The sequence below is a fragment of the Cheilinus undulatus genome, linkage group 22, assembly GCF_018320785.1.
Source record: "Cheilinus undulatus linkage group 22, ASM1832078v1, whole genome shotgun sequence".
NCBI classification, from domain to species: domain Eukaryota; kingdom Metazoa; phylum Chordata; class Actinopteri; order Labriformes; family Labridae; genus Cheilinus; species Cheilinus undulatus.
This window is the reverse complement of record NC_054886.1, coordinates 16943866-16956157: the sequence shown is the minus strand read 5'-3', so window position 1 is coordinate 16956157 and position 12292 is coordinate 16943866. Positions and strand designations below refer to the sequence as shown.

The 12292-nt window shown below is 37.6% G+C and overlaps 1 protein-coding gene across 2 annotated transcripts in view; it reads left to right on the top strand.

Moving 5' to 3' along the window:
- LOC121504182 (protein Dok-7-like) overlaps positions 1–12292 on the top strand; it is a 59879-nt gene that overhangs the window by 4443 nt on the left and 43144 nt on the right. For both annotated transcript variants that reach the window (XM_041778841.1, XM_041778840.1), the window contains exon 4: positions 4849–5049. In XM_041778841.1, coding sequence (XP_041634775.1) covers positions 4849–5049 — 201 coding nt within the window. The remainder of the gene's footprint in view (positions 1–4848; positions 5050–12292) is intronic.

Genomic DNA, 12292 nt, shown 5'->3' with positions numbered 1-12292 from the left:
GACATTGTGGCTCCACTAGACATTTCCAGGTTGAGTATAGGTTCTTTGCAGATGATGTCACACAGCAGCAGAGAACTCCGCTTTGGGGGGCAAGTAAGGATTTCTGCAAAGAGAAATGCTACTAAAAAGGCCATGTTTGCGAATATGCCAAGCATTCAGAGTGCGAAAATAAAAACATTTTTTATTCTAAAAGCTACTTTTGTGTCCCGAAAATAGTGATATATTCAGGCTAACATTTTTTTTACTTCTAAAACAATCACCGAGTAAGGGCAGCAGATGGGAATGATAAAAACCTTCTTCTAAAGCCCAGCCAAGTGGTGTCACACAACTTTCATGTATGGTCATACGCAAAGTGGTTTGGTTTGGTTCAGCACAGTTTTGTCATGGTTTAGCACATTAATCTCTGAACTTACCCGTCTTTCCTAAGCTGATGTCCGTTTCACCAACCTCCAGCCTCACTCGTTGTGACGGGAAATCAGCCTCTTTTATGAGATCCAGATAATTTGGCTCAGCTCAGTGGAGCTTGTTGTTTGGCTCCCAAACGACTCTTCATTTGGTATCAGTTTGGCTTTTTAAATGTGGATTAAATGATAACAAAAGATTGAGGAAAGAAACTCAAATGGGAGATAGCTACTGCAGCTGACATTAAAGAGCCGTTTAATAGCACGGGATTGTTTATTAACGGCACATCATTGCTCGGTTACATAAGTTTTTTTTTCTAATAATAGTCTATCACCGTTTCAATTAAACGCATGTTTGTGACAAAATGAGGATTTTTTAATAAGTTAAAGGAGCTAAGCTAGCCTTTATCGGTCAAAACTGCGGTTAAAAAGAATTTAAAAAATTTGAGGAATTGTGTTCGTACTCGGTGTATGTAGAAATTCTCTGATGAGGACTTCTGCGTAGAGATCCAGTTAGAAATTCCTGATCCTAATGGACATTCAGGACCACATGATTGAAAACAACCTATTTAAGTATTGCTCAGCTCTGCTCACCTCCACAGCTTATCTGCTATTTTGTACTGAGGTGTTTTAATGACTTAACTGTACACTATAAGGTGGCTTTACTAGGGATAAATGATAGTGGATTTTTTTGTCAGTATCCAGTACTCAAACCAAAAACTTCAGTCCTTGAAACACAATTTAAAGTTTGAGGATGAACATCTTTACAAATTTCAGCCCCAAAAACACACTTTAAAGTGTAAACAGTGATGATCAACAAAGAAAAAGAAGTCAACTGAACTTGGTGTGTTGGTCCAGACTAAAACGCCATTATTTATTTGTTTGTATGGAAAATATTTACAGCTGATATAGCAAATTTTTATAGCAAAAATATCGGCAGTTATTTACATATCTGCTGATACTGCTAATTCACTTCTTAAGCTATTTTCTGCTGAGACTGATAACATTGCGCATCCCGAGTATTTCCTCTTCACTAAACCAACGTCTTCTTTTCTTTGATGAATTTCATATTATGAGACAGAAAAGCTGTTTTCTACTTGTTGTCTTTTGTTTTTGTTTGGTTTGAGGGCGGAAATGACACATTTTGCCTTTAAACAGGAAATAAGAAATAAACAAAAATAGCCATGAGACAAAAATAACCAAAAAATAAGAATGAATGATAAAGTGAACAAATGTAAGATATCAAAATATTAAGAAAGAAATGAAATGAATCGTAAGATGTAAAAATACAAATGAAGTGCATTTTGATTATAAAAAGGGAGAATAATGGATAGTAAAAACAAATAGTATCAGAAAAGAGGAAACAACAAAAAAATAGAATGAAAATGAAATGAAAATTAGAATCATACAGAAAAATTACATGAAATAAAATCAAACTATAAAAATAAAAAAATGTAAAAATGCTGAACACAGAACTAAAAAAATACATTAGAATGTTTCATTAAGAAATATTGAATAATATGAAGTTAAATGTAGAATTCACGATTGTGTTTTTAAAGCAGAGATTTTGATAACTTTGTTTCAAGAGGAATGGCATGATAAATTATTTTTGCATATCTCAATTTTATTCTTATCTCCAACTCTGCAAATTAGTGACATAAGAGATCTTAGTGTGATTTTTTTGGCTGTGTAGAGTATTTGATTGACAGTCATACATCGTGGCGCTACAGTTATGTAAGTCATGAACATAAAGGAGGTATAAATAGCCCATTTCTGTACAGCTGCAGTCCAGCACTCACTAATGACTGAGTGATGAGACCTGATTGTGAGGATAAGGATGGGCTGCTAAAGACACATTGCATTGCAGTTGTTCTGTCCAAACCTGAGTGTGTGTTAGAGAGAGCTTGTTAAAATTGTGTGTTGTTCTCGTGTGTGTTTGTGTGTGGCTCAGTGGTTAATAGCACAGTGGAGTGTGTCCAAGCCACAAGAAATGTCACCTGCCAGCCAGGGCTGAGGGCCAGCATGCACAGCAGAGTTTTGTGATAGTGTATGAATAAAACTATGACTTGTTGCAGCTTGCAGAGGTTTCCTATCAATCACTTTCATCAGTCTCACCTGGAGAATTTATTTATTGCTGCTAGGGCCCACCATTCATGCAATAAGCTTCATTCAACTTGTGCAACACCAATCCAGCTTTTATAGCTCCCTACATCAATCTGATACCTGAGATGTGGGTGTCTGCTGATACCGATTTGATACAAGTGTGAAATTTGATTTTACCACTACTTTTGCATTGTTTTATGATTTCCTATTTTAATTGATGATAATATTTTAACATTGTTCTATGTTTTACCTTTCACTCTATGAAGCACTTTGGTCAACCCTGGTTCTTCTAAATGGGCTTTATAGATAAAGTTGACTTGGCTTGACTTGATGTTAATTAAAAGCCTATATTCCTCACGGTGAAGATGAGACTATGAAACCTTTCTGTGCTATGATGCATCAGATTTTCCTCACTTTGTAGACCACTTTAAATAAAAACATAGAAACTGAGATTGTTATAGCAATCTAAAGCACAGGCTGTGTACAAGGTATGCAGGATATTATCAGCATGATAAATATATGCCACTACTTACAGCTCAAATATAAGCTGTAAATATAGGCCTGAATCAGCTGTAAATATTGGCCTGTATCAGCCATAAATATATGCCTATATCAGCTGTAAATATTGGCCTATATCAAATGTAAATATTTGCCCATATCAGCCATAAATATTTGCCTATATCAGCTGTAAATATTGGGATATATCAAATGTAAATATTTGCCCATATCAGCCATAAATATTTGCCTATATCAGCTGTAAATATAGGCCTATATCATCTGTAAATATAGGCCTATATCAGCTGTAAATATTGGCCTATATCAGCCATAAATATTTGCCCGTATCAGCCATAAATATTTGCCCCTATCAGCTTTAAATATTTGCCTATATCAGCTGTAAATATAGGCCAATATCAGCTGTAAATATTGGCCCATATCAGCTGTAAATATTGGCCCATATCAGCTGTAAATATTGGCCCATATCAGCTGTAAATATTGGCCCATATCAGCTGTAAATATTGGCCCATATCAGCTGTAAATATTGGCCCATATCAGCTGTAAATATTGGCCCATATCAGCTGTAAATATTGGCCCATATCAGCTGTAAATATTGGCCCATATCAGCTGTAAATATTGGCCCATATCAGCTGTAAATATTGGCCCATATCAGCTGTAAATATTGGCCCATATCAGCTGTAAATATTGGTCCATATCAGCTGTAAATATTGGTCCATATCAGCTGTAAATATTGGCCCATATCAGCTGTAAATATTGGCCCCTATCAGCTGTAAATATTGGTCCATATCAGCTGTAAATATTGGTCCTAATCAGCTGTAAATATTGGCCTATATCAGCTGTAAATATTGGTCCTAATCAGCTGTAAATATTGGCCCATATCAGCTGTAAATATTGGCCCATATTAGCTGTAAATATAGGTCCATATCAGCTGTAAATATTGGCCCATACCAGCTGTAAATATTGGCCCATATCAGCTGTAAATATTGGCCTATATCAGCATGACAAACTTGAAAACATCTAAACTTCTTAGCCATTGTTGTTATCACCCTCCATGCTATGCAGAGGCCCTCCAGATACTGAGGACAGTGACGTAGCATGTTCTGTGTTGATTGTTAGCATTGCATAGCATAGACCTGAAGTGTGTTGATTGGCCCAATTTGGCTATTTGAGTCTGGTTTGGGCTCTCTGATTCCAGGATCATATCTGCCCGTCTGTACGTTCGACACACTTAAAAGCAGAGTGCTCATTGTTTTCCTCCTCGTTTTCTTATAAACAACAACACTGAATCACTCAGATGTTTACAGCAGGTTGAGTTTGATTGCATAGAGCATCAGATCTGAGCCTGTTTTTCTCGCTGATTTCATCCTCTGTGTGCAGCTGTTTCTCCTTTTATTGGAGAATGAAATGGAATCTGGGTTGAAGTCATCGTTGTGTGAGACAAACTTTGAGTCAAACTGCAGCTATTTTCAATCTTCATGAGGAACAAGAGCCAGGCTGCAGTTCACTCATTGGCTCCTTTACAGATTATTTACAGTCTTCAGCAATGAACTGTACAACTCCAAACCAAGATACTCCAATGATGCATTTACAGACTAAACATCTTCAAGGACTCTTAAATAGAAGATTGATACCATTTTATGAACAGATTGTTGTCTGATAAGCTCATAACAGCTCTGAACTTTCTGAACTAGTCCAATGCACAGTTGTGTTTTTGCTTATATTTCAGCCATTTTGGCTTTTAGAGTTTTGCCTTGCTTATTTCTTTAGAAGATGACATCATTTTTTTGTTTTCAAAATGAAAGAATTTGTTATTTTTGTGTCTGTTTAGTTCACAGATTCAGTGTTGGAGTGTTGCCAGGGACCAAGTTGGAAAGTGGACCTGCGACTCTTCATTTATGCAACAACCTCCTGGCTCTGGCCCGGGAAGTCCCTCCTGTCATCATCGGACACTGGAACCTTCCAGACCTGCGCAGATATGGACCCGTACCCAACGGCTTTGTGTTCGAGGGAGGGACTAGATGTGGTTACTGTAAGTTTTTCACCCTCTATGTTGATGTTTTTTGTTCATTTTAGGAACATCGGCCCTTTAGCTGTTATGATGCTCCTAAAAGTGGTGTTTTGTGTTTGGCAGGCAGCTCCTAAAGGCATCAGGATAATTAGGGTGAAAGGCAGCTACAGGAAAACAGATCAGACACTAATAAGCATTGCAGATTCACTACAGAGTTTCAGTGCCACAGATAGCAGTGTGAAGAAGGGAGAGGGTTTGTAAAAAAGACAATCAATGCAAAATGGAGACAGAAAAATTAATCAAAGCTAGGTTATAGCTTTGAGAGGAAAACAGCATAAAAAGCTTTCAGATGGTGGAAAACTAAATCAAAAATGTGTGTTTGAGAAACACTACCAACCACATCAAACAACAATTTCATCATCTCATGACAACAGTGTCTCTAGAGTGAAATTGGGCTGCATCATTAGGGATTAATAGCTCATAAAATTACCATGAGAGCTGTGTTTTGTTTATGTCTTTTTCAAAAAGACTGAATAAACACCGGCTGTGATTCTACATGATTCATTTGTGGCTTCATTCAGTGGTGTCTATGAAAGAGAGGTTTCTCCCAGACATGATGACTGCTTTACAGCCAAGAATAGGAAAAAGTCTACACCTTTCCACTTCCTTGTTTCAGCTTGGATGCTTTGCATGGTTTAACTTTGATAAAGTTAAAGGAAATCTAAATGAATCAGGATAAAGTTATATTTTAGAGTAGGACTGAGAAACATTTTTTTTTGTCTGTCAGCATTAGGAGTTGGGTTGATATTAAGATCTAGCAGCATGATACATACTCAGATCTTAACAGTCATGTTTGTCTAAATTCAAGTCAAAATTATGTGCATTTTGAGCCACATTTACTTGGCAAAAGGGGCAGGTTAAATTAGATATACTCTCTAATATGGATGAAATTGTTCACCAAAATGTCAGCATGATAAATTATTAGTATATTTAGTGAAAATGCACAGCATGTTTAATTTATCTAATGTGCTGCATCAACAATTCAAGCTCCAAAGCCATATCTATAAAACAACAAATATATATATAAAAAATAGAATAAAAACAGAATAAAGTTGCAGCACACAACCTCAAACACTGCACATTTTTGCTAAACTGGTCTACACAATCCAAACTATTTGCTCACAGCAGCATGTTTTACTCACGTCAGTTAAAGTGTGAGTGGTTGATGGGTGAATGGATGCTTTCTTGAAAATGTTTCAGGGAAATACCTTTAAAAGAAGCTGAAAAATATTGGACTAGAAAAGGAAACAGTTCTAACTTCATACCCCGGAGCTGCGTCAGATAGAGATATGTCAGTTGGTATTATTTATTTAAAAACTCACCTTCAGAATACGTGAGCAGAGCAGAGATGGTGTTTGCTTTGTTGAAATAAAATAAGTAAAGTACTTACATTAAATGAAAAACATATTTCAAGCCTGTCATTTGGAGTGGTGGTGCTGGGGCAACCTTGTTAGGGTTGCAGGCTGCCTTTGCAATTAAATGATAGGGTAAACATTGCTTTGCAAAAGCTGATATATGCTTGTACTCCACTGAATGTGTACATGTATACTGTGCTGAAAGTCCTGTAACTAAATGGTTTGATACTAATACGTGAACCTTTACACCTCTACTGTCTAACATAGCAGATCTAATTTGAACACACTTAAAAGTAAAATCAGTCAGGACCATGTTGTCAAGAAAAATTATTTTCTTTTTTTAGAGGAGTTATTAGCAGTTCTTAGTTTGCACCTTTTTGCTGTTGTTTATATTTGGTGGTGTGGCTTTTCTGGGATCCCCTGCCCTTCCATGAACCTACATGGAAAGCATCAATCAGGATCAGCACACATTCCTGCTCTTCCTGTGCCTGTGAGTCAGAGAGAGAAGCAGCAATAAACCCAGAGCAGAGCAGGTATTGATGACAACAGGATGACTTTGATGAGCCAGATGCAGAAAACAGGAGGAGCTGGGGTGGAGGAGTGCTATAAAAAGCAGTTTGTAGAGAGAAAAGTAAGAGTACCAGGCTAGAGCAACTTAAAAGGGGCAGCTTGAGTGCAATTCGGTGTTGGTGATCCTTGATTGAGGATTTTAGATAATAGAGCGCTGCCAACTTGGTTTGGACAATTTCATGAAGCCATTAAGTCAAGATAAAATAAAACAAGATTCACAATCACCTATGGCTGTGATATTATAACTTATTTTTGGATGTCATCATATTTTTGGCCCTGGATGGTGTGAGCACAGTTGAATCCAAATATTTTTGAATAAAAGTGACATAGTGGGCTGTTACTGGTGATTTGTTTACACATATGGGGAATAAAAAGCTTTAAAGTATTTTTTCCCCTCGCCCTCATGTGTTTCTGGTGCTTAGCTCTGCCTCGATGAATCGTGCTTTAGAAAAACCAGCTGCTTCATGACAACAAGGAACCTGCTGCAGGGAATGATTCACTCTGCAGGATCGCTCCTGCTGTGGCCAAAACTCGGCATCACGCGTCACTCCAGGGAAGATGTTTTTGAGAAGCGCAGGTTCTACCTGAGCTCAGTGCTAACCCTCTGAGCTGTGTGTGTCCCTGTGATAAGGTAAACCTCAGTTTACATCTTGGAATAGAAACCATCAGAGCACAGAGAGAGTTTGTCAACACCTGCAGGGATGGAGAGGAATCAGAAACACCATGATCCAACTGAAACATGACACCTTTAACTGTGATATGTGATCTTTAAAGCATCATCAGCTCTTCAGCACTGGATTTAGCATCAAATTAAAAGGGTCAGACATTACTTGCATGTTTGAAAATGGAACATAAAAAAAAGAAAATGAAGCGTGTGTAAACATGAATGTGATTCTAAATGTGTGTTGAAGGGCGTGCGTTCCTGTGACATGTAATCTCGCGGCACAGTTTATCCACAGCAGAGGGGGAAGGTGTGTAATGGTGTCAGACCGCTCACTTCTGCTTTAAGCAGCTGTACAACTGTCAGTTGCTTTAGTGCGACCTTTTGCACACAATCTGTTTAAATGTTTGTCTTTCAGGTTCTCAACTGGTGGGTTTGGACCCAAAAGTGGGTCTCAAATGCACACCAGGAAAGAAAATATGGCAAGTGGACATGTGGTGCATCCATAAATTTGTACTAGGTTTTCCAGTGATGACAATTTTTCTCAAGGTTTTAACTATTATTGTCTTTACCCTTTGCAATAAAACTGGTTTAACAAGATATTGAGGAAATTAATTGGAGTGAAGTATAATGAATGCATGTCCAATTATAATGATGCACTTTTCAAACATTTTGGTTTCACCCTTTCTCTTTGTTCGATCATGTTTTGTTCGTGTCTGAACTGCAACATTTTTCATGACACAAATTACATTGTTGAAACATTTTCAATATTTTGGTCACAGTTTGTCAGAGGGAGTTAATGGTGGGTCGTCATGCCCAACCAGTTGAGAACCACTGCTCTGAAACATACCAGTAAACTGCCTGCTATCCACAGCAGGCAGTTGGATAGAAACTGGACAAGAGGAGAGGTGAACCTTAGACTTGTCACCAGTCAGTCACAGCGCTAACATAAGGTGTCTTCATAGTTCATTTCCAGGACAGTGCCATAATGAGGATGGGCTCTATTACACCTTGCGATATTCATATTGATAGATGATGGTGTCATATTACACATCTCCACCTGTCAATTTGCAAGACGTTTGGACAGTAGAAGCTCCATATCGACACATAGAGAGACATGCATACCCACACAGAGCGTCTCTTCTGGATCTACTAATCCCATTTTCACCTCTGGTCGACTCCCGGAAGAGAGGTGATTGCCTTGTCCCACCATTACGCTTCTGTGACGTTCATAATTAAGGTGAAACATCAAAGTGACAAAAGTATCGTGGCTATAAATGGCACCTGAAACAAGTAAGCACTCTCACAGTCACACCTATGGACAACTTTGAGTCAGCAACCTTTTCCAGCTAAAGATGGAATACTTAGTTAACAGAGAAGACTAGATCTACCTGCACAGATTCACAGAATAAAATGAAACTGCTAATAATTTTTTTTTTTTTGTGTGATTTTTCGTTTACAGTAGGTAGAGATCAAAAACAGCTAAAAAAAAAAAAATTCAAATCCCATTCAGTTAAAAAAAACTGTATTTGTCAGCAGTAATTAAACACACTTAGTGCAGCAGCATTACAAAAAGCAAAGAGCAGAAAAAAAGAAGCGTAATTGCAAATATAAAAAGAAAAAAGTTTTTGAAATATATGTACGGTATAAGCATGTCTTTATACAAAAATGAACACCATAAACAGACAATTTTAAATATAGGTCTCAGATATTGACAGCAACCGCAGTAAAATATATGAAATAAGTTGTACAGTTACAGTAAAAAACAAGAAAATCACTCGGAGAGCGCAGACCTCCGCCATTAGCCCTATCTCCCAATAGTGAAGAATCCTTTAAAAAACTTCCTGGATCCAGACGGTGATCCAGATCACTCCTAAAATCGAATCAGTTCTTCCTTGTGCCATTTCTGACATTTCCTGAAGATTTTATCAAAATCTGTGCATAACTTTTTGAGTTATGTTGCTAACAAACAAACAAACTAACAAACCCTGCCAATCACATAATCTCCTTGGTGAAGGTAATCAAAGCCAGGAATGTTTGTAGTGCAAAGAATTTCCAACTGGAAATAAATTAGGGCTGGGCAATTAATGAAAGTTAGATTAAATCACAATACAGCCTGCTGCAATTTTCAAATCGCAGAAGGTGCGATATTTCTTTGGCCTGAAATTTGTATTAAAATACCAGTTTTGAATGTTTTTTTGCAGCAGAGATGTTATGCATGCCATCATGCAGTCATTCAAGTGCCATTTCTTTTAGAATAGTCTATCAAAAATCCTATGTTCTTCATTTTTGTACTTTTTAAAAAATTTAATATGAAAATCAAAAAAACCCTTCAGTGCAACAATTCATATCCACTTTGCAATGCGAGTCAAAATCATCAAAATTCAATATTTGTAAAGAATGGTTCAGCCCTTGTTTAGGAATTAAAAAAGGTTAAGGAATAATTGCATATCAAATCCCAGTCGCAATATTGGGGAAAAAATTGCAATTAGATTATTTTCCAAAATGGTCCATATTAATTTGTCTAATATGAGAAGGATCTGTAAAGTGCATCTGAAAAAGGGGGTAGTTGGATTGTAAACAGTTTGTGCAGTGACTGCACAGCTTGAAGAGTTGAGTGTTGGGGAGGGGGCTGAGTAGGAGTATTTGAGTAGCTGAACAGACCTGGGAATAAATGTTGCTCCTCTCCTCTGTATCCTGCAGCTGGGGCAGTGGAAGCAGCGTCCTGAGGGGAGCCACTCAAAAGCAAGGTGGAGAGCATGTGAGGGGTCCTGAATGATCCAGCTTGCTAACCTTAGTGCTGAAAAAAAAAAAACCTCCAACTAGGAGTGTGTGGGTTAATGTTTGAACAGAAACTATATTTAAACCGAGGTTTCAGTAAGAAAATGTTTGTCAGGCTTTTTGAGCATCTTTAAATGTAGACACAGTGATTAAAAGCTCTCAGCGTTGCACAGAGAATAGGTTTTTTTGGCCGAAAAAATTAGTTGTTTCTTTTCTTTTCTTTTTTTTTTTTTTTCATTTTGAGAGCATGATACTGATTTTACATTCATATTTGTTAAACTTGCTGTCAAAAATTCCTTTTCAAATAAAGTTTTATAGTTATTTCACTGGTGCCAAATCCTCCTTGAACTTAAACTGATTAACTCATGAGTGAGGGAGAACTGGCAAAATTAAAGCAAAAACAAAAACTTAATTGAAAAGCTTGTTTTCATTTTTGAGGGAGAGATCATCGCAAAATCAATAAGTCATGCTCTCAAAATGAAAAAAACATGCTCTCGCATAAAAGATATGACAATTCTCCAGCAGGTATTAATAAAAAGTGTTTAGAAAAAACTAATTTAACTCGTGTTAGTGGAATTTTTAACTCTCAGGGAAGTGCGCTCTGGATTCTCAAACATCTTTGTTTCCTCTCACATGTGAAGCAAAGGAATAGTACTGTTAGGCCGTAAATGACTCTGCTGCATAAGTTGGATGACTTTAAAATAAAAATAAAAAGGGCACTTTGAGTGGTTAGCAAAGATTCGAACTACTTTACACTTCCCACGTATCAACCACAGCTGAATAAATTGTGTTAGTGTATGGATGCTGTGTTTCTCTCTCTGCAGGAAAGAGCAGACGGGTTCACAGGAGCTGTTCTTGTTCTTACACTGAATCTTGATGAGGTTGACAAAAACCCTGACACCTGCTCTTTGTTTTTCTTTGTGTTTATTTTGTGTTGTCTTGCTTTTGGCGGTGCACCTGATGTTCAGTCACCTGCTGTCAAATACATGCCATGAGTGCACAAGTTCCCCAAGAAATAACAATATTTCATGAGATTAAATCCAGCCTCAGAGTCCACCTTAAACTGTTTTCATACCACCAGTGAATATGAGGTCAAATAGGACTTATATGAATAAATCTGAGTTACGTTTAGCAGGTGATACATTTTCAATTAAGGGCCTGTGATGACCTTTGACCTCTGTCACAGTTAGGGGAGGGTTGGGAGTGCTGGGAATGTGATTGAAGCTTGCTTTGATATGGGTGGTCTCAGGGACAGGGCGACACTGCGACCCTTTTTATGGGCAACACCTTCTAATGTGCTGCCATTTGTATTGTCAGAGGGAGGTCTGTGGAGCATGACTTTTCACCTGTGCATTCCTCCATCACCTTCCATGGCATGTGAAATCAGTGTGGAAGGCAATGAAGAGGAAATGAATTCATTTAAAGACTTGTTTTAAATAAAATGTGTCCCCTGGCATCTGGAACCAAAAACTAATCTTACTGATTCTGATTATCAGTACTAGTTTTGAGTCTCGTGGGTTTTGTGAGATGACGTCATTTTGTCTTATCACTGATGCAAAAACATAAATTGCTTCTTGTTAGAGGGAATATAAGCTCAGAGCACATCAACACTGGTTGTAGCTGCTGCAAACAGATATCCTCTTTGGTGCCGGTTGAGCTCAGTGGGTAGAGCAAGCCTCATATACAGAGGCTGTGGTCCTCAATGCTCTGATCACAAGATCGATTTTGGTCTCTCTCCCCATGTTTCCTATCTCTCTTTACCTATCCTATCTGAATAATAAAGGAAAAAAAAGCCCAAAAAAATTTCCTTGGAAAAAAGACAGTTATCCTCCTCATC